We start from the raw sequence: 26887 nt of genomic DNA, 5'->3' as shown, positions 1-26887 counted from the left end.
TATTTTTGCAATTTTATATAGCGCGATCTGGACCTTTGGGTATTGGAACACATCACATGACCACTAGATACATTACACAAGATCACATTAACTTTTTTTTAAGCACGTGGAGATTAAGCGATTTGCACTACTGACAACTGCATCACAACACATGCTAAACTGACGCCGAGAGTAGAACGTGGTTCTCCTCTTTCAAAGTCGGCAGCTCTGGCCATAAATCTAGAGCTTACACAAAAATCTACATCAGATACTGACACGTTAATTTTCACAGCGTTTAGTGCTGCCTATGAACGGCTAAAGCGTGCTAAATCCAATGTTGATGCACGTTGAATTGTTGTTCTTATACTCTATTCCTTTCTAACCCGTTCTCGTCGTTATGTGGGGCCGGCCTTATTTCGGGCTCTTCTGGTAGGTCTTGTGCTTGTTTAGAACGTCTTTTCCAGGAAAATCGTGCGTGTTTTAATCGTCCAGATCTGGCACCTCCGGAGGCTCGCATGCGCGCGCATGCGCAGTGCCCGCCAGTCCTGCAGCGAAGGGGTTACAGAAGCAGCACGGATCCCCGGCGGGCGGCAGCAGGGGTGGCAGCGGCACCCGTGCCCGGCGTGCACAGACCGGCCGTGGCCCTGCACCGGCGCGGCTAGGGACCCCGGGCAGGACAGACCGCCTTGCAGAGGATAGCATGCCAGTGTGCCACCTCTGGTGCCAGCTGCGAGGTGAGCAGCCCGGGGGGTCAGGGCATGGGGAGGGGGAGTGGGGCGCGTGCCACTGCAGGGGGAACCCGAGGGAAGGTGAGCCATTGGGCGAGGGTGAGGAGCGCCCTGGGGAGGAGGGCAGAGATCAGGCGGAGGAATGCATCCTAGCCCGGGGAGTGGGTGAGGAGCCGGGGGCGTGGGGGGGGAAGGTGTTATGGTAGATGGAGTGTGCTTTATTTTATTTTTGAGTCTGGCTGGGTGAAGTGGCGAGCTGGAGGTAACCTGGGGGTCAGAGGAAGGGGGGGGGGGTAGAGGAGGGCATGATGGATCGTGAGGGAGAGGTGGGTCACTGCGAGGCAGGGAGTGGTACAGATCGGATCTGTATGCGAAGAGTGAGTCAGGAGTGCAGGGGCGGTGTTTACTTGTGGCCGAGGGGAGGCATGGTGAGCTTTAGAGGTGTAACTTGGGTGCATATGGAGGCAATGGTCGAAGTGGGATGAAGAGGAGAGCAGGGTACGAGGTGTAAGACGAAATCTTAAGGATTCAATAAAATGATTACAATTGCTTATCAACAAGCATGAAAACAGAGTGTGATCTAATGAGTGGATCTGCCTGCACAAATCTATTAAAACATCGAGTGTTCGAATTTACTTGGCATTGGGCTATGTCTGTTTATATGGTTTTGAGGTAGACATGAAATGCAAGCACCTATGTATGGGTATGCCTGGAATAGGAGATCTAGATTTGAGCATGCAGAATGTGGCTACCCATGTTAAGTCAATCGAATGCACTTTTGCAGAGACCTTGTTATGAGACTAGCTTCTTGATCATTTCTATAATTGCATTCCAGTGCTTGTCATGTCACTAGCAGAGAAAACTAGGTGAATTACTCATCGGTTTACATTTGGTGAAGCAGCCTTCTCTGTCCATATTAGGGGCATAGTTACCATTGGTTCAGCAAGTGCAGTGGTACCGAGACCTAGAACCCTCAGGGGCTCATTGAAACCTGATAATTGCTATGTTTTACTTCCTGAGCAGCAGCCAAAGGGGCAATTTTCCTTGCTTACACCACGGCCCATGGGGTCGTTGGTACGCTATGCTTGTGGTTCGTTCGTCTACTTTAAAGTTAAGTCTCCCAACTGGATGATCCTTACACTTTAATTTTGGTTCAGTAAACCACTAGTGCCTTTTCGTAGCCTTAAGACTCACTGTAATTAATCCTTGTTTAATAGGTGCTCTGAAAGCGAGCAGAACTGGTTGCTGAAATATGGCACTATACAAGAAACCCTAATTAAATATATTGTATTTTATCTTTTGACAATATGGTAAAGTGGACATGTATTTGGTTACTTGTAAGCTGTCTTCAGGATCAGTTAGTGTCTTAGTGAGACAGGTCTCTGTGTGACACTCATTCAAGGTAGCTTACTCTCTTCCTGCTCGGGTTACTCCCCAAAAAGATCATGAACTATTCTCCAGGCGCTACTGTTCTCAGTGGAATGAAAAAACAGACCTTGCATGCCAAGTCACATAATCTACCCTATAGTTTTAAAACACTTCTATTTCTTCAAATAAACCTTCCATATGTGGCTAGTCCCCACAATGTGTTATACATGTAGTGGGAAGGGAAATTACTATCAATCAGTCTGGGTTAGTGAAGTTCAGCTGCTTCACCCATAAGGGTCTCGAGGCTATGTGGGACTCATGCTGCTGTTGGTTGAACAGCAAGGTCTAGAGGTCCTTCCTGAACTGCTGGTGCGAAGGTGAGGCTCTGAAGTGCAGGGGGAGGGTGTTCAGGTCTTCACCGCTGGGTGGGAGAAGTCGCGGCCTCAGCTGTTTTATCGGCAGATGCGTAGGGTGGTTGCTAGGGAGAGGGATCTGGAACAGATTTTCCTTGTAGGTTGGTGGAAATTCACTCGTTTGTTGAGGTATGCTGGTCCTACATTGTGTAGTGCCTTGTAGGTGTGGGTGAGCAGCTTGAACTGGCATCTCTTTGCAACTGGTAGCCAATGGAGTTTACAGAGGTAAGGGCTAATGTGCGTCTGTTGGAGAAGGTCGAGAAGGAGTCTGGCTGCTGTGTTCTGGATGGTCTGGAGTTTCCTCATAAGTTTGGTGGTGATTCCTACGTAGATCGAGTTGCCTTAGTCGAGTCTGCTGGTGACGAGAACTTGTGTGACAGTTCGCCTGGTGTTGAGTGGGGGCCATCTGACAACTTTCCTAAGGATTTGGAGGGTGAGGAAGCTAGCAATGGAGACGGCGCTGACCTGTTTCTTAATGGACAGCTGGCTGTCTAGGATGATGCCATGGTTGCTGGAGTGTTGTGTGGGTTTGGGGGTGAGGCCTAGCTTAGGTGGCCACCATTCTTTGTTTCATAGGGTTTCCTTGCATTTTACGAAGACTAGTATGTCTGCCTTGTCTTTGATGACTTTGAGACAGTTGTTCAACCAGATGGCCATGTCCTTCATGCATCTTTAGAACTTGTCTTTGAATGTTGTTGGGACGTTTGTCAGGGAGAGGATGAGTTGCGTGATGACGGCCTAAGAGATGATGTTGAGTCTATGGCACCTGACGATGTTGGCCAGGGATGTCATGTATACGTTGAAGAGGTTTGGGCTGAGGGATGGTCTTTCAGGTACACCGCAGGTGATGTTCTTAGGGAGTGAGGAGTAGTTAGGGAGCATGATCTTCTGCGTTATTCCTGTGCGGTAGCATGCTATCCACATGAGGACTGCTCCTTGAATCCGGATCTGGTGGAGTCTGTTGATCATGTGTGGTGGGATATGTTGTGGAAGGGTGCTGAGAGGTCGAGGAGGATAAAGGCTGCTGTTTCTCTGTGATCTGGCAGCATTCTGATGTCGTCTGTGGCTGTGACTAGAGCTGTCTTGGTTCTGTGGTTTGCTCTGTAGCTGGCTTGAGACAGGTCCAGAAAGTTGTGGTTCTCCAGATGTCTGGTTAACTGGATGTTGATAGTTTTTTGATGACCTTGGCTGGGAAGGGGAGCAGAGAGATGGGTCTGTAGTTCTTGGGATCTCCTGGGTCGGCAGATGGTTTCTTCAACAGTGACTTCACATCGACAGGTTTTCATTTCTGGTGGAAGTTTTCATTTGTTGATATCTATTATGAGAAGAGCCAGTGCCTTTTTAACTTCACTCTACCATACGTACAATATGCATAACTGGGTATAGTGGTTATTTGTGTTCCATAGCCTAGATATCATTTTGATCCTGGATATTTGGTGTTTGGACCTTTTAAGGTTTTTTTGTGCAACTCCCCCCAAAAAAACATGCAGCTAGCCAGATTTGAAGTTGCTATGAAATCAACCCCAGTGGCATTATAAATTAATAAAATAGAACCCCTTCTCGCATACATGTTCCTATTGTTGTCACCATGCACATGGAAAAGACTGCATATTATTTGTCAACATATCTAGCTATTGGATACAAAATACACGTAACAATGCATTAACATCGGTGCTTGAAAACCAGTGCATGAAATCATGTTAAAAATCTGTGTGAAGCTCTGGTGCAGTAAAGTGTTATTGTGCTCCAGTTCTATCATCTTGATGACGCCGGGTGGTCGTTTTATGCAGGAGGGGGGCATAGAAATGGACATACAGATTGAGGATCCGTATCCTTTGAGGAGCTAAAACATTACACTCACTGTACTTAACGTAATTCGACCATATATCGTTCCAAGTGAACAAAAAAACTCAGTCCCACAAGGGTCCGGCTTTTTTTGCATATCCCACTGCAAACACTCTTTGTCATTATGTTCTCCAGTGTTTGTGTTATTTTGCTGGTGCAGGAAAGGCCTTCGCCGGGTGAGAGCGCTCTGATTGTACCAGATCCCATGAATATGCATGTCATGTATCCACTATATAATGTCCTAGCGCTGTCAAGGCCTTGTCACAGCGTTCGTGTTGTTATCTGGTTCCATCCATTCCTAGAAACCTGGCTCAAGTTATCTGTTTAGTTGTTTTGTGAAGGGCTGTGTTTTGTGAAGCGCTAGCACAATTGTGACAGCTAGGGACTGTGGAAAGGCAATATTTGCTCCCTCCACATATCTCTGTCCTCAGAGCCTTCTGATTGGTGGAATCGTCAATGGAGCAAGTGTTTTTTCATTCCTGCCAGGTAAAGAGAGCGAGCGCCAGCTAGTCTCCGAAATGTTTAACTGGCTATGCTCAGTTATTTTGATTGAAATTGTTGTAAAAACAATAAAAAGTTTGTTGAAATAAGAAATTCAGCATCTGAAATAGACTTGGCAGGGACATTTTCTGCAGCAATGTGATGTCTTCAGAGCGCACTTTGCCTATATTGTATGCACTGCTGGTCAGATTTTTCTTTCTGCTTTCAGTCTGGGGAATATATATTTTTTCGAAGAGAGCACTTGTAATTCTCACAGTTACACTGCTATTCCACCTGTCCACAAATGCAGCTGTACACAGATTCTGACTGATGTCATTTATTTTACTTTCATTTTCTGATCAAGGGTTTTAAGCAAGGAGTAAGTTGTGAACAGCAGTTGCTTCCACATACTAGCCCATCACCTGGATGGCAGAAGGGCCGCAACTGCACAAACTGATTGATAGTGGGCCTTTAATGCATAGCTATTTTAGTCTTTGTGCATTCAGTTGCTGTGAAAACGCCAGTTCTGAGGTTCGCATTGGACGTCTGGCTTTTGGTGTCCGGAGCAGATTGACAGTGGTCAGGTTAGCCCCGCCCCCCTTCCTAGCCTTAATGGCTCCCATTGAAGATGATAACCCTGAACATGCCTTTTACCTGTCCTTCTGCCATATATTAGAACCATATGTTGGTGGTTCGCAGTTTTGTGTCGAGTTAGCAGTCTTGTAAATCTTGGCTGCAGGCTTGTTACAGAGGCTTGCAGATGTTGTATGTTAGAGGATGCCTCGTTAAATGACGCGCTATACTGAGCCCTTGCTCCAGAAACGAGGCTGTGTCAGGGCAGATTGATGAAGGGTTGAGAAGCGCGCTCCCGGGCTGTGCGCTATACGTAATTATATGCACATCTACATGTTTCCACGCCATCAATCTGGGAGCTCAACAGACCACAGCACGTGTATATTATATCGCGCCACAGCACGTGTATATTATATCGCGTCTGTTGGCCAATCAAAATTAAGTATTGCTGTCCGCCAGCTGTCATTAGCAATTCTCACACCAGGCTGAACGTTGTAATTGTTACTCGATTGCAGCAATGGCTGTTAACAGCGGATACTATTAAATGGCAGTCTTTTTAAGGTAGCAGCAGTGTAAATTACTCCTGCAGCAGGAATCCTGCATTAGAACACGCATTTATGGAAAGATCCATAGTTTTAAAATGTCGAAGGACGCCCCCGGTTTGAATTCATGAAACGCTGCGCCCCCAGGATCAGCTCCTCACGCAGGAGCAGTCTATTTGTAAACCTGTTTTAAAAACCTGCGAACTTCCTGTCTGCCTTCGTGCACTAAAGGGATCCCAAACACACTGCCCCTCATCGGCTCAAGCAGGCAAAACACCTTTCACGGTCCCATTTACCTATTTACCGTCGGAGAGGGCTAATTAAATCACTGCACAATTGAGAATTTTTTTGTGTTGTTCAAACCTTTTTATACATAATGTTTTTAGAAAGCAAAAACCTCTACAACATAACCTCCATATGACAGAAGCTCTGGTTTTATGATCTGTATCGCCTGCAGCCGGGAGCTGTATAACCCCATTTACAGTCCCGACAGTGCATTGTTTCCAGGGATATGCATCCTGAAAGGCACTGAGATCCGAATAATCATTAGCTGACAGCCGGAGTTCATCATGCATCATTCAGAGCGAGCAGTAATGAGTTTCGAAAAGAGGGGTGTGTGTCATTGAGCTTCACGTTCTCACTGCTGTAAACTTTTCGAATGTGATGTTTGAGTGGTACTGTTTACAACTCATTGGAGTTTATGGGACAAGCAGATGGAATCTAAAATTGTGGAGGAAGCCAGAAGTTCAATCTGTGCCCGAATTAATTATCATATTATTGCATTATGTTAATTGTTTTTTTTCTTCTTTCCTAGAAATGGACAAGTACTGGCCATGTTGCAGAGGCAGGTTACGTGCCGAGAACTGAAGCATCTGTTTCTCCCTGTTTACCTTCTGCACTTTAAATTCATTCGACTTGTTAATTACAAGCAAGATGTCCGCCACAGCATCCTTGGTCCTCCTGTGCTCCCCCGTGGCAGTTACTGCAACATATTGCCATGACAGCAACCTACTAATGCTAACTTTGGAGCAAGCGAAGACCAGGCGATGATAATACGATGCTTATATCTCAATATTTAGTGAAAAGATACATTAGAAACAGCCCTTGCTGGTACGGAAAAATGAAATTTCCATTTTATCGGCTCTTTACAAAGACAGTGAAATAAAAAAAATTAAAAAAATCAATGAAACTTTACCGAACAAGCTTCGGTTATGGCTTCTGATCCAACGTGATTGGTTGCCCAGACTCTTGAACTCATGACTGGTTATACCATGCTGCGAAATGGGGGAGTGGGGAATGGAGGTCAACCCTGGATGTTGCGATGGTCCAGCCGGATTAGGCTAACTTGGCTCAGCTTTACTTTGTTCATCATTCTGGTTTTCTTCCCGTTGATTGCTCATTACTATCTGACCACCATCGATGATGCAGACGATGCCGGAAAGCGCATCTTTGGTCCGCGTACAGGAAATGAGCTGTGCGAAGTGAAGCACGTGCAAGATCTCTGCCGCATTCGCGAGTCGGTCAGTGAGGAGCTGCTCCAACTGGAAGCCAAACGCCAGGAACTTAACAGTGAGATTGCCAAGCTGAACCTGAAGATTGAAGCATGCAAGAAGAGCATAGAGAATGCCAAGCAGGATCTCCTGCAGCTCAAGAACGTCATCAGCCAAACCGAGCATTCTTATAAGGAACTTATGGCCCAAAACCAGCCAAAGCTTTCCTTACCGGTTCGACTTTTGCCAGAGAAAGACGATGCTAATTTGCCATTGCCAAAATCGAACAGGAATTGTAGGTTGCATAACTGTTTTGACTACTCCCGTTGCCCCCTTACTTCTGGTTTTCCAGTTTTTGTATATAATGGTGATAAATATCTTTTTGGTAGGTTCTTGGACTCGTTGATTAAGCAGGCCTTTGAAGCCTCAGTCAGGACTAACGTCTATGTTACTGAAAATGCGAATATTGCTTGTATATATGTTGTTTTAGTGGGCGAGATCCAGGAGCCTACAATGCCAAAACCTATTGAACTAGAACAGCAGCTGCACTCTTTGCCATACTGGAGGACGGACGGGCGAAACCATCTCATCATTAACTTATCGCGGAAGTCTGAAACACAAAACTTTCTCTACAACATAAGCACAGGGCGAGCCATGATTGCCCAGTCCACTTTTTATGATGTACAGTACCGGCCAGGGTTTGACATAGTTGTGTCCCCATTGGTTCATGCCATGTCTGAGCCCAATTTTCTGGAGATAACGCCACAGGTGCCAGTGAAGCGAAAGTACCTATTTAGTTTCCAAGGGGAAAAAATAGAATCGCTCCGTTCCAGCCTGCAAGAGGCCCGTTCGTTTGAGGAGGAAATCGAGGGTAATGCCCCAGCCGATTACGATGATCGAATCATTACCACCTTGAAGGCAGTGCACGACAGCAAATTGGATTTTGTCTTGGTGGAATTCACCTGTAAGAACCAGCCAAAAGCAAGTCTGCCCACCGAGTGGGCTCTTTGTGGAGAAAGGGAAGATCGCCTGGAGCTGCTGAAGTTGTCTACATTTGCACTGATTATCACACCAGGAGACACCCATCTTGTAATTTCTGCTGGGTGCACCATGAGGCTTTTCGAGGCGCTGGAGGTTGGGGCCATCCCTGTTATTTTTGGTGAGCATGTCCAGCTACCCTACCATGACTTGCTACAGTGGCAAGAAGCAGTATTAATAATACCAAAGCCTCGCATTACAGAGGTGCACTTTCTCTTGAGAAGCATTTCTGACAATGACCTCCTTGCCATGAGGCGACAAGGACGCTTTCTGTGGGAGACCTACTTTTCTACCACGGACAGTGTACTCAATACAGTCTTAGCAACCGTAAGGACTCGCATCCAAATCCCAGCGATTCCGATCCGGGAAGAACCAGCAGTCGAAATTCCTCATCGGTCGGGTAAAGCAGCTGGGACAGATCCTAACATGGCTGACAATGGGGATTTGGATTTAGGGCCTGTGGAAACTGAACCCCCTTACGCATCCCCAAAATACCTCCGAAATTTCACCCTCACTGCAATGGACATTTATAGAAACTGGAATACAGCTCCAGGTCCTTTTCACCTCTTCCCACATACGCCCTTTGACCCTGTTTTGCCTTCAGAGGCTAAGTTTTTAGGATCTGGTACTGGTTTTCGACCTATCGGGGGAGGTGCTGGTGGATCTGGAAAAGAGTTCCAAGCAGCCCTGGGTGGCAATGTGCCCCGCGAGCAGTTCACCGTGGTAATGTTGACCTATGAGCGGGAGGAAGTGCTTATGAACTCTCTGGAGAGGCTGAACGGGCTTCCCTACTTAAATAAAGTGGTTGTGGTTTGGAATTCGCCGAAGCTGCCATCAGACGACCTCCTATGGCCTGACATCGGAGTCCCAATTGTGGTAAGAAACAGTTTGATTAATTTCTTAAGGTTCGTTTTCCTGCAAAAATGATTCACACGTGATCAAAGACTGTTGCTGTGACCACAGTTTCTTTCATAGTTTGGCGGACAAGCACTGTTGTTGGCATGGCTACTTTACAATGACCTGAATGTATTGGCTTTGCTGCGTCTTTCATGTACTTTGCATCTAAGAATCTCAAACCAAAAATGTGCTTTAGTTTCATGTCTGTTGTCATGGTCCAGTAAGACCTAATGTTTGTTGCTAAACACTGGTTACACATCTAGATCCAGCCTATAGATACCTTTTTGAAAAGGGTGGTAGAAAACCAGGCCCAACTTGGTGGGGAATGCTACGCCCATCACAACATAGAATGTATTGGTAATAAGACATTTAAACGTAAATGATGAGCTTTGTCTGTTATTCCAGTATGCCAGGGAAGGGGTTGTATGTGGTGAACTATTGCCTTGCTGCCTTTCAGCTCCTGCGTACTCCAAGGCCAGAAAGTGGAGAATGCGTACAAGGATTTTACTATTGGTGGGATGCTATTATTCTGAAAATGGAGACCTTTATCTCTCATTCCCGCCGACTGTCTCTCATCGGGCCTTGTTTACTTTCGATATAAAATATACATTGCGACACGTGTAGCCCGAGAGGATGCCCGTAAAAGACTGGTGGTAACCAGAGCTAGGCTTTTCTTTGGAGGCACTCAAGCTTGGAGGAACAGGCAAAGGAAAGTGCTCTACGTTTGCGTGTGAGCACATTGAGGAAGGTGTGGTCTGAGAACCCACCGAATGCTGCATCTCATGCCGCTGCAGGTTGGATGATGCAGCCGGGGGGCAGTGGGGTTGGTGGGAATTGTTTGGACATTGAAAGTTTCTGCACATTAGCGTTTTCTCTTCAACAGGTACTAGATGCAATTTAAACATTAAAAATACTGGCCATCCGATGTTTCTCTTCTGAATCCTTTATTTCAGACAGGGTCTAGAGGCGTGAAAGTATATAATATGAGCAAGAAGGGATGTTTGTTCATTTGTAAAGGAGAGCATCTTTCAGTATGGGTTGGCGAGGGTCAGGGAGAAGCCAATGAGTGGTGGTGGAAGTATTGCAAAACAGACGTGGAGTGTCGACTTGCAGGCATCTTTTGAGGTTGTATGGGCATCACACAACACCTCAAGAACGCTATCATGAAGGACACTGAACATGTACTTTAGTATTTGTTTCAGACAATATATGCTGTATTTGCTGGCATTTTAGGTTTTGCAGTTTTTTTCTTTTTAGAAATGTTGGCAAAGCGGGATTTACATTTGGCCGCTCTCTATCAACCAGGTGGATGTGGTTTGTTGTGGGAAATTGGCAAGAAAGCCTCTGTCAAAGCAAGATAGTCTGATATGTTTTCTATAGGGGATGTGCCGAACAAATATTTTCTGGAATAACCCCAGACAAGTGTTTACCTATAGCCACTTTGATGCATGCTCCTGTCCTAACTGTGCTTAAAAGAGAATCTACAATTGACAGTCTGCCTGCAGCCATGTCTCTGCATAGGTGTGGGTGATTGGACTACTGTGTACCCTTATTCTAGCCTGACCTCAGTGGCCCTGTTTTCTAGAGGATATAGCCCGTTCTTGTATTTTGGGTGGGCTAAAGCTCCTTTCTGCTGCAGACGTTTTGATGCCACTGGTGCTTGTGTCCTACAAATGGCAGTCTCCTGGTCGGTGTCCATCAGAAATATATACTTGCTCGATGTATTTTACATGTTGAGCTGCTCTGGAGATGGGCACATCACGTTTATACACAGCTATAGGTTTTAAAGTTTTTGCGTTGATTCTGGGTCACTTGCCTTTTTGGTTGATAGTCCTATTGTCTATTACCCTGTTGCACAAGCCTCGAATTAGTATTAAAAGCCAACATTATTAGGTGCAAGCATCATATCACTTCCTACCAGGATCTGCAAAAATGTGTTTGGCATCTTTAGACGAGGTTGGTTGAACATACCTTTTCTGTGTGTGGAACGTTTGTGCTTGTTCTTGTTAGAATTTCCAAAGGATCTTGTAGTAGTTTGCTCTTTGGTTTCTTGCTTGTTGCACTGTTTGGATTCCTTATGATTTGTTAAACTTTGCGCCATATATGCACATTTGTTTGGTTCTTTGCTGTTTCACATATTTTATGTTGTTATGCTCCAATGCTGTTATTCATTATCATTGTTATTGGTTTGGTACAATACATTTACAATTACTATTTTAACCCATTCGTTCACTCTGTCAATATTCTTATTTGGTGAACAAAGTATTTTCTTAAAGTTATAATTATTTTCACAACTATTTTTTTAAGCGTTTTGTTACATCCCAGATTATGCTGATTTTTTTTTTTTTTATCCCCCGCGTATAAAGCCAGTGCCCTCTGTAATTTAAGTACTTTTCACATTGCTGCCAATGCCTCTGCGGATCTGCTGTGGCCTTAAAGACTGCAGAGAGCCCGTTCATCTGTTGGAAACTTTTACTGCCCTCTAGATCCTGTCACTGCAAGCTCCCTCGCACTACTCTACAATGGCACAGTTCTACTCCCCCCCTCATTTGTAATACTGAATTTTTGCTGTTTCCAAAACACTACAAATGCACAACTCTACTTCAAGTCAATACCTCCAAAAGCACAGCAGTACCATGGCACATCTAAAACACTAACATTGTATAATTTTACAGAGACCGGGTTAGGTGCATGGCAACAATAAAACAGTTGTTTACATATACATAAATGGAGGGTATAAAAACACAGGATCAAATAATATGCATCAGTTGTGCGTTGAAATGTATCTACGCGAGTGGACAAAAATAAAATAACTAGGAGAAAAACAAACGGGCATGAGAGCATATGGCGCTAGTAGTGGCTAGAAGCACCTAGGCGAGAAAGTAGCACAGATAGGGTAGAACACGAGAGCAAGCACATCATGGAAAGTGGTGTGACGAAGAAGGATCGTGGAGAGGGGAAGAGAGGTATTCTAGGTAGACCGCTGAAACCTGCATGCACTCTCGTAGATTGCTCAAACAAAAAGGAAAAAGTGGCACGTGAAAAGCAACCAAGCAAAATAAGGACACAATAATGCGTCCATGCTCCAGTGGAGGGACTAATACAAGAAGAGAAACGAAAGCCAACACATGCGAATAATTAAGAAACAATCAAATGAGTCACAATAAAGCCAATCAATGGTGAGAAGTGGGTGGGCTCTAAGCTAAAAATACGTCCTGCAACAGACAGCATGTGCATTTTCTAGTAGGCGAAACCTAACCAGTGTGTGTGTGTGTGTGTGAAGTTTGCACTCCTTCCTTGGCCTGGGGGGTAAACTGTGCTCCGCTTGCGGAGCTTTCCGCGCTACACGGAGAACACTGATTTCCCCAAAACTTTGCTCCGTCCGCATAACGGAGCAAAGATTTTTCCTCGCTCGCCAACGTCAAGTTGGCGCGCAAGGAAAATCCACCTCCCGGCGTGATTTCTGAACGCGGGTGGTCTGATTTCTCAAAGCGGGCGGTCCCTGATGGTCGCAACAGCCCGAGTTGAGAAAGCTTCCGTTCACGTTGAGAAAGCTGCCGCTCGGGTAGAAAACCTACTCGAGCAGCAAGTAAAAAAGCAGTGCCCTCTTGTGCTGTGCATTTTGCAGTGGGTGCTTATTAAAATAATTGTAGATGGTATGACGAAACGCACCTGCCGCATGCGGAACTCCACTTAGCGCAGCAGAGTTTTTTGGTCACTTCTAGGAGTTCCACATAGCGGAACTCTGCCGGAGTCTTCTCATTTCCTCTTCAGTGCTAAAACTGAAGCAGATACCTTTTGTAGTTGTTTTCAATATTTGCATTTTGATTTTTCACAGCAAGTCCTTTCCTGGTGCTCTGTGCTACTCCTGGGCCTGGCAGAAAACACAATAGTTTAACACTATAAAATGTTAAACATTTTCTATTTGTAAGTACTTGTTTTTAATCGTATTTTTGCCTGACCCGTTGTAATTTTTCATAGTCCTCCATCGTCTGTATTGGCAAACCTTGGATTCATATTTTGTTTTAGTCCAAAAATATTGGTTTTCTGAACCAAAACAAGGGGACAATCTAGCACCCACCTGCAGTTGTTCTTTCATAGTGTACACTTAATAGGCGAGGATAATAATTATGGTTAATGGCTGATTGTTTTCTGAAAGTGGTCTCTAGGGTAAAATATGTAGCTGTTTGTCTTTAAGTGTTTTAAATGTTTTTAAAAATAGATGTGTTGAAGATTCATGTGGAGGATCATGAAGTACAGGCTTATGCTTGAGATCACAAAAAAGTAGTTTCTGAGTTGATCCTAGCGTCCGTTGATCATCTGTGACCAGACCTTTGTTTTGCTAATGCATTTTGTTTGTGAAATTGAACTGAATGTACACTTGTAAAGTGTGTGTACTTGGAACAGGTCTGCTGCATTCTTTATGTTCAGGAGACGGTATCTTCTGATACAGCTTTCAAATGAGGTCTGCTTGGAAAAGGGTGTAAAAGGTCCAACTTAGTAGCTTAATACGTATATTGCAATAGTCTGGTACTAAGATTAATCCTTGATAACCAGTCTGAGATAGCTTTTTTTTACTGCACTTTTGACTTGTCCCAGTAGTTGTAAGTATATATGAATCCGGTGGCGAACCCTGCTGTGTGATTGATACATGGTGAAATAAGATTTTGAATCGCATGCCCTGGACTGTTTCGGCACTAGCATAACTCCTAGGCAATTGAAGGAAACTCCTGAAATAAAAAATAATGTGTAACTCCGGCTCATTCACACTTTTGTTCAGTAGCCTAGACAACCCAGGTTTTGGTGCATCCACATTTATTGAGTATCTGTTGTTTGAGATAATTCTTGCTTCGTTAAAGTTCATCAACACCAGTTGCCTTATCTGGCTTTTAAAAATGGTGTTCTCCAATTGTAACCAAGCTTGATATTACTTATGTAAACGGGCAGTCATCGGGAAATATGAAATACTTATTGTGGGAAGCTAAACCGGTCACAATGGGTTGATTGCATTTTTTTTTTTTTTTTTTTTTATTATTTTTTTGCAGAGTTTTATATAGCGCGAACTAGACCCGAACCGAATCAGTTATCGGAGCGCTTTACATATTTCCCAGTTACGTTACATGAGGACACACTTTCATTTTAGGCACGGGGAGATTAAGTGATTTGCCCAGAATCACAGGAGGTTTTGGCGTCGTTACCGAGACTCGAACCCAGATCCCCAGGTCCGAGGTCGAGCGCCCTAGCCGTTAGGCCAACTCTGAGATTGCAAATTTGAGATTGCATTTGAGGTTGCTGTCTCTTTATTTTTAAGAACACCCCTGAAGCTATTTTTGATGATTCCTTCTCCATTTTGCTTTCGCAAGCAGTTGAGAAAACATTGGCAGAGGTCTGGTTGGACCAGAGCAGTTTAGGTTGATAGCATCGGGGATACATCGAAATAGGGAAGCAGTAAGGAGAAAGTATTGGTTGGAAGCCATTTTGCTTAATGGTAGAATGAAAGCAGCTTTCCGTTATGTAGGCGTAATGGGGATGTATGACGGTACAACGCGTACCGTTACAGCGCGTCCCTTTACGACGCAGTTTTAACAACGCAAGTCGTTACAACGACTTGCGTTGGGGGGCGCTGATAGTGAATAGTTTAGTTTACTATTCAAACACCAGTCCCCGTGGATAGTAGGGAAGGTGTTGGATAGTAAATTAAACTATCCCCTATCCTAGAGCGCCCTCCAGCGAAAGTCGTAACGACTTTCGTTGTTAAAACTGCGTCGTAACGGTACCGTGTTGTAGCGGTTCCGTTGTAAAGGATGTTTCCCGCGTAATGGTACACAGACAAGAAATACAGGAGGAAAACTATTTAGTGATTCTTTTAGGAAATTAGCACTTGGTAGGAAGACCCAACACTTTATTCTCTTCTGAAAAAGTGCTGTGCGTTGCCCTTACCATATTGAGTGTGGATTTAGCCTGTTATACATTGTATTCTACCATTTATATAGTGCTTCATATCCCATTGTGGGTAGCCGAAGTGTATTTACGAAGGGTCGCCCATGCACCATAAGTGAGTGCTTGGTTGGCAGTGTTCTATTTGTTGTGATCCTACGTCGACAGCATTTTATCTGGTCTTCATTGCAGCACCTACCAATGTGAAGGAGGAGGTGAGAGAGTTAGGCATGCAAAATAAGATTGTAATTAGCTGGCAGATTATAATTTATTGTGCAGGTCTTGTGTTCTGTTTCATAGTTTCTGTTATGCTAGAAGCAGGGTAAAGAGACCGGAATCAACATGGATGATCTGTGTTCTAGGCAGTCCACTTTGATGGTTGAGGTGTGCAGTTGGGGTGTGAGGCAAAGGGTCTAAAACATGTATGCAGCTGCCTAGCTAGAGGGTCAGTGGGGTGCTACAGAGATGTATCCAAAAGAATAGGGGGCTGAGTGTAGACTGAGATGGCCCAGTAATCAATATGACAATAGGTACAAGGCAAATGTGGTGTCAAATGAGCAAGGGAGAGTTGGTGACCTGAATAGTAGCCGCCATGCACCTTTATAAATGCTTGGATACTACCTACTGTTGTAGAAATGCACCTCATGAGCCAGGAAAGAAGTGAAAGAGCTTTCCAGGTTGGCAACCTTAGCAAAAACTCCATATCTTTAAAAAGCTCGGGTTCCACCTACTCCTCTTCTTCTGAAAGAAGAAAAATGTTTGAGCCGAAAGCCATTTTCATGCTCCCAAAGGCAGACGAGCACCAGTTTGCCGAGCCTAGTTGAATCAAGGCTCAGACCCTCACACACTGGCCCCTTGCACATGTGACGGTGAGAGGCAAAGTGCTTGGTAGGTTGCTGCCAAGACGGAACCAGAATGTATCGACCTGCCTTGTGTTACCCTTCGGTCTTCACAACTCCATGTGTGCCCAATGCTTTTTCTTGGATCCCAGAGTCGCTAGCTGTTTCTAGTTTACAAAACAAGGTCTATTCCTTGATGTTCTAAAATTCCCTCCCAAACAACTTCCTCTTTTAAATATTAGTATGGAATGGCATTCTTGGTAAAAGAGACAAGTCGTTCATGGAGATTTAACCTGCGTTCATTGTTTTGGCTAGGACAGCAGCATTTAGTTGGAGAGAACTGCATGTCTATTGTCAGAAGTTTGACTTTTCAACCACATTGCTCCAGTCCTTCACTTTGTCCTTTGCTTGTTTGGTTGGCTTGCCTTTGAAGATAGATCCACTTAAGATAGCCTTTATTGTTCACAAACTCATTCATGCTCACAACTTCACAAGAAATTAAAGCTATCTAGCCATCATTGTTCACGCTTGGGGATCAAAGAGATTGGAGCTGTAGGTAGGGGCAGGGAGTGTACTTAAGTGGAACCATTATCAGTAGACAGATTGTGCTGTGCCATGCGAGAAGAAGAAAGTGTTTTAATCTCTGTTCGAGAGGGGGTTGTGGGAATGTCTGGGCTGGCAAGGTGGGTTCCAAATCTTGGGTACACAACCAGAAATGGGTTTGTTTAAGGTGCTTTCTTGTTTAACACCAATGCTATAGAACCAGAGCTGTGGAGGTGTCAAAGCCACCCAATGCCTTTAATTTCTTGTGAGACTGGGAGCACGGATGATTTTGCGATCAATATAGGCTATTTTATAAGTGGATCTACCTACCATAGCAAGCCAACCTAACAAGTGAAGGTCTGGATTAATGTGCTTGAAATGTCCAACTTTCTATATTAGAAGGGCATTTGTATGTGGAGGAGATTTGAGCATCGAAAAATGTATTTAAAATGCAAATAAGACCGTATTTCTGTAATGCAGTTTGGATAGCACCAGTGCTTGTGTTGCAGCTTTTAACTCGTCTGGTAAGAAAGATTTGAAGCCTTCGATTAGTCTAGATTGATAATTGATATTATTGGTAATGGTGTTGCTATGATTAGGCCTGTAATCAAGAATAAAGCCATGATATTTTTTATCGCGTCGCATGTGTTTCGACCTGTGACGGCTGTACCGCGGAACCACTCAAAATCCATATACAGGAGCACTTTCACAATATTCATAAATCTAATACACAACCACTCTTAGTGGAACATTGTTTACGAAAACGTGGACATTCCAAGTTACAGGGTTTGACCACATACCTCCAAACCCCAGAGGTGGGAATTGGGGATTCACCCTCTGATGCAAAGAGAGTGAATGGATCCTACCCACAGATAACATGTAAATAAGCTTTAATCAAATGCGGAAATGCATTTTTGGCTACTCCTTATTAAATCCCCCGAGGATTAGCCTTTTTGACCCTAAATTCCCATTCCAACGTTTATTTACTACTCTACTTCAGCACACCGACACTAGGCACCACATTTACTTGTCCATTGTAACCGTGTTTTTACGTGCCATGTTTTGCTCTATCAGATTCACCATTATTTGTATCTGTAATTCCTCAATTATTTACTATTCAAGATCCAGAAATGACTTTTAATAAATTGCAGTTTTGGCAAATGTGCTCAAATGTACTCAACCTGGAATGTCCTGATTGCCTTTTTGGGTTTCGCCTGCCGAAGGCTGCGCTCTGCGCAGCTCTTCAGCGCAGGTGAAATCCTATGTCGACAATAAGCACTTCGGGAACGTCCCCCGGCTCTCATTGGCTAGCTCCATAAATGGAGGCTAGCCATTGGGTGCCGGATCTGTCCGTCAAGGCCGGACCAGATTCGGGGGCGTTCCCGAGATTTTTCCCCTGGGCGGAGTTTCGTTTTTTCCCCGTTCCCTCCCCTTTCACTGAAAGTGATTTCAGATGCGCTGTCCATTCCCGCCCCCCTCCGTGTGCCCCCCCGCCCCCCCCTCGCTGTCCTGTGCACGTTTCCCGCCTCCCTCCCGCCGTCCGTGTCCTCTCCCGCCCCCCCTGTCCTCTCCCGCCCCCCTCCCGCCGTTCGTGTCCTCTCCCGCCCCCCTCCACGCCCACAAATCCTCAAAATCCGGAAGCTTGTGTCTGCCATTTTCTCTCCTTGCAGTGAAGGTAAGCCCGTGTTTGTTTCCCTCCGTGCCTTCTTCCCCCTGTCCGTTTCCCGCCCCCCTCCCGCTCTCCGTGTATTTTGTTTCCCTCCGTGCCTTCTTCCCCCTGTCTGTTTCCCCCCCCTGTCTGTTTCCCGCCCCCCTTCCGCTCTCCGTGTATTTTCGCTGTCTGTGTCTCCCCCTGTCTGTTTCCCGCCCCCCTCCCGCTCTCCGGTGTGCCCCGCTCTGAAATCATGCTAATGTAACGCCAACCCCTTTCGTATACAAGTTCTACTGTATCTATTCTACTGCTGGGCCGCGATTCTACACCCTTGTGGCCCGGTTCCACTGCTTCAAAACTACGCAAATACAAAATGTATGGTTTGGTACACAGGCTTGGGAATTTCTCTGTAAAGCAGCAGGGGGCTGTGTGAGTTTAAGCGTCCTGTTTGGGTGGGCGTGCCTGTTATGTTGGGCGTGTCCTGTATCGAAGTGCGGGGGCTGCTTCAAGGGAATTATGAAGTCATGGGCGGGGAGTCGTTGGGTGAGTAATGCAGCGAGGGCGGAGCTCGGTCGTCGAGGCCCTGCCCGCTCCGCGGGAGCTCCGCCAGCCCTGCTGCTCTGAGAGGCGGTGGCAGTACCAGCGCGAGCCCCGGCGGAGGCAGCGCGAGCCGGGAGCTACGGGGTGCTGGGGCTCCAGAAACGGGACTGCGGGAGCTGCAGCTGGGGAAGTCGGCCGTGGCTCATGGACCCGAGCCATGGGCAACACGGCGCACAAGACCCTGCCAGGTATGGGGCAGGGCGGGCAGAGAGGCACACGCGTGGGTACCTCCTGGTCACTGGAGTACCAGATCCCACGGGACAGTGCCCGGGCAGGCCTGTGCCATCCGGGGGACCCTTCAGCGAACCGGGATGTAGAGCGTCCTGCCCACCGCGAAAGGTGCAACGGTGGCTTCTCCTTCCCGTGCAGTCCGAACAGGGTGCGACCCTGGGGTGCTAGGGATGTTTGCGCTCGGCTGGTCCTTCAGAGTGTGTGGGCTGGGGTCGGTCGTCCTCTGCCAACCCTTTTGCTTATCCGGCTGGACCCCCTCACTGAAGTCTGTAGCGCGGGGTGTCGGGTGTTTATTATAGTGCATTTGGTATAGATAGGAGTGTCAGCCTCGGTCCCCTCCTCTCCACAGCTTTGAGTGAACAGTGTGTACTCTTGGGCAGGGATCGTATGTGAGTTTCGGTTTTGCACGACTGGTTTATGTTCGCTGCTGTGCTCTAATGGTGTGTTGAGTGATGGTGAGAGGGTGCGGGCAGTGTTTGCTGCGCACATCACGCTTACTTATTCTCTGTCTGAACTCACGCATGTAGTGTTACTTTTACCAGTACTGTCGTCCAAAGGCGTGTGAGTTGAGGATACCTGAATTTTGTGCACGGGGCGTTGCATTCCAACCCGGCGATGGAGTCCACGCGTCACCTATCTTAATTAAGCATTTGTGTTCTGTTGTTGGATAGCAGTGATGTCTGTTTTCTGTACAATTTGACTTCCACTCCCTTGTGACACGTTCCACCTGCGGGTTGATTTATTTGCCCTCTTTTGGTGCGATTGGCAGGTGTGATGTGCGGTTTAATCCAATGTCCTTTTCGGTAAATGCCCCAGGCCGAGTGACTGGCTCCCCGCAAAGGCTCGAGATGGCAGGTGCACGTGGTGCTAGGGTGCCGTGCCGGTGCTCTGTCTTTGTATAGTCTGTGGTCCTCAAAAGAGGCACGCGTGTGCCCCGGTGCCTCTCTTCTCCCCTGCTGTTCGCATGTGTTTGTGGACGGCTGCTTTTGTTTGCCATCCTTGTGGCCTCGCCAGGCGGGCATGCTTTTCGTTTTGTCTGCTTTGGATGGCGGGTGGGGGGCTCAGGGTGGCCTTGTCTTCTTCCGCGGAGCTGGGAAGGAGAGCGAACAGAGACACTGAGAGGCGTGTTTGTGATAAGGTTTTTAGTCTTTCTGTAATGTATATCTGATAAGTATATCCTAGCACTTTCGAATGCTGATTATGTTTTTTTTGCACTATGTTGGGCGTTTCTATGTATGTGTCGCCGTGAATAGCTCCAGCCTCCAGGTCAGATATTTTGCTGACTGCTGTCTGCATCTTTTGTTAAGGGGGACTGGAAGCCTACATTGAAGCGATGGGCGGGGCCTAGTCCTCGAGGTCAGTGTTTCTATATATTTCTTTCACTGGGTGTACTTGCGCTGTCAGATCCTTTACTGTTGGTCTGAGGAGTATACTGGGTGGGGAACGAGAACAAAGATGTTTGCCGAGGATCACACAACTGAGTGAAACAGAGGTGCCCTTATTTGAAAGAAGTTTATTTCACTATGTTAGAATCCTGTATATGAATACCAATGTGTACATTTGTGCTGCGAAGCGAAGAGTGGGACTGCGACCCCCAACTTTGACCAGATTTGATCCCAGGCGCAACAGCAAACTGCTCCAGGCTGGGCATGTTTTGATACTTGTGTGAATTTTAGATCCATCCATATAACTCGTGCACCCAGCACTGACTATCCCTATAGGGCTTACTGAAAGTGACGGCAATTCCTAGACGTGGGTTTTAACTGTGCGGCACCGGTCACAATTGTGCGGCACCGCTCTACTCGGGAGCAGAGCTGCTTTGATAGGCTAACACAATGCAGACATTTGTCGGGTGTAAGCTGCAGCTTTAACGCAGCACGGCAGGCACTGCCGTGCTCTTTCAGTTCCAAGCGCTAGCACAAAAGGCACTTTGTTGTGTAATACAAATATTCCTGGAATTACCTTTCTAAAAGGGGACCCGGTGTGCATAGCGGCACGCAAACCCCCGCCCCAGCCGCTTTATAAACATTCATTATTGCTACTGTGCTATCAGTCACGATTTGCACCATGTCGGCGCTTTACCGTCCAGATATTATTAGAAAAATATCAGCTTGTCTGGAGCCTGCTAATGGGAACTTTCCTGCCTGAGTGGGCCTGCTTGAGTAGATGGTTTCAATTTAAGGAGTCGGTCTGCTTACCGTTCTTATGCAGCCCCACCCCGTTCTAAAACTAGTATTCTTTTTATTTTGGCCAGTCCTATAGGTCTCTGTAAATTGAATGGTCGCCTAGCGCCAAAACAAAAACAAGCGTGTAGTGCGTCCAGCAGCCACAGTGGCCTTTGTTCTTCGCCAGCGCACGTAGGCATGCTCTTTTTGGGGTCTGCACAATGGGACCTGCGACAGCTGGGGAGCCTCCTTGGACCCCACAGACACATAGTGTGTGGTACTAGAACAGGCCTGGGCACGTGCGCCCAGCCCATTTACCTCCATACACCCACCCATCACGGGTGGGTGTATGGTGTGGGTTACAAACAGGCAGAACACTAGAACTACAAGAAGGAAAACAAGCATTTACAATGCAACGGTTTCGCCTTTGGAAAAGTTAGAGCTATTGGCAATGTAAATGACAATGCCATTTATTTATCTGTTTTCAAAACCAACACATAAATACAAATGTTGTAATTTACAATGCCAATAGCTAAAACTTTTCCAAAGGCGAAACCGTTGCATTGTAAATGCTTGTTTTGACTTCTCATTGGAGACACTTAATAAGCCTGGAATAGGAATTACCATTACTTTACATTACTTTACCAACATTATTCAAACTTTAATGTCAATATTTTTTGTATAACTGTGGATTGTATGCAGTGTTGTGCTTATTATATTGGCTTCGTCCTATCAATGTTTGAATTTGTGATTTGGTGTTGGATGAATTTGACTTTGGCGATGACTCTCGTAAGTTTAGTGCACCGTGGTGTAAGATTACAAGTTACACTTCTTACATGGTTTCTCTGAGGTGGTGTCCATGCATGCACTTCATGTTTCTTTCTCTATTTTTGCTTTTGCCTTTTTCCTTCACATCCATTCTCTTGCCGTGTTCTTGTATCCTCCTTTCTAACAGACTGAATTTGAGCAAACAAACCAGGTCCACTCTGATAGTTTTGGTCTACATGACCATAAGACTGACCACCTTCTTGGTATTTGGATAGTCTTGATCTCTTAATTTTTAAGCTACTCGTTGGAATTTCTTTCTGCTTGTGCCTAACTAATAGATATGCAAATTATAATTTTACTAAAGCTGTAACTTAGAAATCTTACTTCTGCCTCTCCAGAACATCCTGTCGCCCAACCCCTTACCTTAAAAAACCATGTGCAGCATCTCCAGTTCCATGATATACATATAGATAATTTCCTTTTTCTTCCAGGAATGATGTACTTCACTGTGCACTTACATTAAATCAGCACATGATATTCAAATATTTTGCTAAAACATGCATGCATGTGTTGGCTGACCACGTGAAATGTGTGTAAAACAAAATGTATATTCCATAACTATCAAGAAACAGTAAATGTATATTATGTGTCCTTTCTAGCTTTATTAGTGATTAAAACTTCACCTTGTACTATGTAAGGTGCAACTGCGCGTTCATCCATCCTCTGTTATGAATGTTGTCTATTAGCTAGATTTGGGGCCTACACCTAGATTTGATTAATAAACTACATTAAATTACTACTGGTGGTTAAGGTAGTTTGGTATTCGCCCAGAGCCCTTTCCTTCCTTGCATTAGTGGAATCCAGCCATTTTTGGCCCAGGGTGTGGCGAGATCACGAGAAACTTCATTTTGTCAGGATTGAATTTGAGGTAATGTTAATTCACCTAGACCTGTTTTTTGCTTCCAGTTGATGCCAGTGATCATATGTCATTTTAGGAAGAGATTTTCAAGCATAGTTCGGTGTCTTCTGTATATTGGTGGCAAGCAATGCGCGATTCTGCTCTGATGCCGCTGGTTTGGGTTGTGCTTGGAGATCTTTTATGCTTTTGATAGCTGTAATTGCTCAGGCATGTCATTACTATCGAACAGTATTTGAAGGGATTGAAATAGAAGGCCTTCTTGTGTTTGTATTTCAATACTCCGAAGCTGTCCTTCCATTTATATGTGTAATAGTTCCCTTGCATTGACAAGCAATTTTTATAATGTATGACATTTGCAGCACTTTGACGTTTTGCGCCGTGGTTTATTTCTTTAACTGTGTGCTTTTTCGTTGGACTGTCTTGGGGTTATCCACATTATCATTACATTATTAATGTATTGTTTGCAAAAATAGAACCTCTCTCCGCTCAAAGAACCAAGATGTGTAATATATGTCTCTGCTGTGCCAAAGGTTCCTATATGGGGGTGTGGTGGGCTAATGCTTGTGTTACTTGAAGAAATCCAAATGTTATGCAGTTCCAAAAGCCAGCACGCTGGAGATGTTGTAGCATCCTACCCTAGATTCCTCTGCCTATGCCATTGACGGTACTGTGCACCCTGGCTGTCATTGAGCCACGTCCCATGAGCATCATTGTGATACAGAATCCGCACCAGTGTATCTGTGTGGACCCCTCGTACAGGGGTGTGGAATTTATTAAAATATCTACTTGTCCATGGGGCAGGTTGCTTCATGAATCTACTTGTCCTGTAACAACATCCACTTGTCCCTCTGGTGCCATGTAGTGCCAGCAACACATTGTGGCACCAATCTCATTATGTTGGAGCTCTTATATAGCCTCTCTGATTATGCAGGGCTCATACCATAGTAGTGTTTGAATACTAGCAATCCCTATATGTTGCCACGTTTCCGCAGATATACATACTGGGACTGAAGGTAGTGGCAAGCAATAGATCCAGGGTTGGAATGCCCTTTGAGTCTGTGCAAACCTACTAACTTGCATATTTTAAGGGTTTTCAACAACTCTTCTCTAATATTTTCCCATACTGAGAAATGTTGGAAGTTTACTCCTGACAATGGCAGAGGTCAACTTTCTTCCAGAGTTGGGGAAAAAAGTGGTTGGAGGGAAAATGAACTTGCAAACACTCAGGTTTTCGCATTAGCAAATCTATACATCCATATTTGCTCATGCTAAAATGCAGTTCACAAATATTTTCTAGGAGTACAATTTCTTGCCCTACTTCTGTAAATTCTTGTGAATTTACGAAAGACATATAGCTGCACTTAATGCAATGGTGCACTTTTGAGACTTTCTTTAATAATTGGGCCCCTTATTTGGTCTGGCGTTAACCATGACCGTTTGTGTTTATTAAAATTCTCTCTCTCTCTCTCTGTATTGACTGGCTTCACTGTGGTGACAGCATTCTGTCTTTTACAAGGAGCATATCGGCACACAGAGTAGTTTTGTTCAGTGCCAATACTAATGTGTGTGCAGTGTGTGCTTTTTTGAGAACAAAAACAATTTTTTGCTTTTGCCAATGTCTGTTATAATGGTGAGGGCCTGGTAGCTCTCACATCAATAAGGTTTTACAAAAACCATGGCAAAACAAGTCACGCATTGCCAAAACTAAAAGGCCGACTACCAATTTCAGACCTACTGGCTTTGCCAGTGCTTGTTTAGTTTTATGTTTCCCATAACCTTATTGAAACTGGTTACACTGATTTTGCAATGTGAATATTTTTTGCGAAATACTAGCATGCATCAACACATTTTGCTAAATGATTCTGCTAAGAAAGGGTACCTGAAATTTTACAGTAGTTTAGCTAAATGTTTTTTCCCTACTTTCATTTGTTTAGGAACATTTTATATTGAAAGCAAAGAATCATTAATGTTGCTTTCAAGCTTCTGCTAATATGTGCATCTAATCAGAGCATTCTGGGAGCATTAAGCATAGCCTCATATTGCTAAACTTTGAAACCGTGTGTACACATTTTTATACTGGAACCACTGTCAGTAGTGCAGTCAGAACTTACATTTAGAGCGCTCACTCTAATAATAAAGGCTTTCAATTAATGAACCATAAATACAAATTTGAACATTAACATATGCACACAAACATTAACTTAACTGCAGGCAGTGCCCTTCCCTGACCCTTAATGTGGTACTGCAAACTGGCAGCCAAAGGGTTTGTGCAGCAAATGGTTGGGCCTACTTGTCCCAAGGACAAAATACACATTAAAACTTGTTGCCCTTGACCCCAAACAATATGTCCTGGGCGTCGGGCTATAGGAATTCCACATCCCTGCCTCGTAGTAGGACGGGATTTGGCATTTGTAGCAGAGAATAGCTGCACGTGCATAAGCAGGAGAACTGGGTATGGCGAGGACATGATTGGTTGTTTTGTGGTGTGGAAGTGTGTGTCAGCACCTATCTGTGCGGATGTAGAGAAGCGATAGTCTTACCCCTCTATATGGCTGAATCTGGTTCGATCCTATTTGTCTTTTCTACTGACAATTACTGCAATATATAATTGTGCAGAGTATTTTATCTTGTGCCTTTCAGTGTGCAGAATATTTGAACTTGCGCCTTTCAATGTGTTCTCTGGCCTCTGCACTCACGCTTCAGTTCTGTGCTTGGGAGCAAAGTGAACAATTTGTCAATTGGTTAGGTAAACCTAGAAGCTTTTGATTGTAGAGATACGTAGGGTGTATGTTCTTTCTATCCCCAGACCCTGATGTGTATGGACGTAGGGAAATGAAACTGGGTGCGCTGATAATGCAGAGAGCGCTGCCGATCACTTTTTCCCTGTTTTTTTAACATTTTTTTTTATTAACAACACCCGGGAGTTGTATTTGAGTGGTACTTGCGGTATGCAAACCTTAGCATTTATTTATGCAAGTCACAATTATCCATTGTCTGCATTTTTGTAACAAGCATTTACAATGCAATGGTTTTGCCTTTGTTAAAGTTAGAGCTATTGGCATTGCTCTTGACATTATTTTTATTTATGTTTTTTTTAAACATAAATAAATGGCATTGTCATTTACAATGCCACTAGCTTTATCTCTCGCAAATGACACACACAAACACACACAGAGCCCCCCCACACATACACCCACACAGAGCCCCCCACACACACAGCCACACAGAGCCCCCCACACACACAGCCACACAGAGCCCCCCACACACACAGCCACACAAAGCCCCCCACACACACAGCCACACAAAGCTCCCCACACACACAGCCACACAGAACCCTCCACACAGCCACACAGAGCCCCCCACACACACAGCCACACAAAGCCCCCCACACACACAGCCACACAAAGCTCCCCACACACACAGCCACACAGAACCCTCCACACACCCACACAGAGCCTTCCACAGACACCCACACAGCACAAGCAGGCAACAGGGGCACACGGAGGCACAAGCAGGCAACAGGGGCACACGGAGGCACAAGCAGGCAACAGGGGCACGAAAACGGAGGCACAAGCAGGCAACAGGGGCACACGGAGGCACAAGCAGGCAACAGGGGCACACGGAGGCACAAGCAGGCAACAGGGGCACACGGAGCCACAAGCAGGCAACAGGGGCACACGGAGGCACAAGCAGGCAACAGGGGCACACGGAGGCACAAGCAGGCAACAGGGGCACACGGAGGCACAAGCAGGCAACAGGGGCACACGGAGGCACAAGCAGGCAACAGGGGCACAAGCAGGCAACAGGGGCACACGGAGGCACAAGCAGGCAACAGGGGCACACGGAGGCACAAGCAGGCAACAGGGGCACACGGAGGCACA

The 26887-nt window shown here is 45.4% G+C and overlaps 1 protein-coding gene across 1 annotated transcript in view; it reads left to right on the top strand.

Moving 5' to 3' along the window:
- The first annotated feature begins 508 nt into the window (after positions 1-508).
- The window catches only part of EXTL3 (exostosin like glycosyltransferase 3), a 211876-nt gene continuing 185497 nt past the window's right edge, over positions 509-26887 (top strand). The window contains exons 1-2 of the mRNA XM_078649902.1: positions 509-713; positions 6743-9332. Of these exons, the coding sequence (XP_078506028.1) occupies positions 7185-9332 (2148 nt within the window). The 5' untranslated portion in view covers positions 509-713; positions 6743-7184. The remainder of the gene's footprint in view (positions 714-6742; positions 9333-26887) is intronic.

Source organism: Lissotriton helveticus, chromosome 6 (genome assembly GCF_964261635.1).
Source record: "Lissotriton helveticus chromosome 6, aLisHel1.1, whole genome shotgun sequence".
NCBI classification, from domain to species: domain Eukaryota; kingdom Metazoa; phylum Chordata; class Amphibia; order Caudata; family Salamandridae; genus Lissotriton; species Lissotriton helveticus.
The sequence above is the reverse complement of the archived record's forward strand: the minus strand, read 5'-3'. Positions and strand labels throughout refer to the sequence as shown.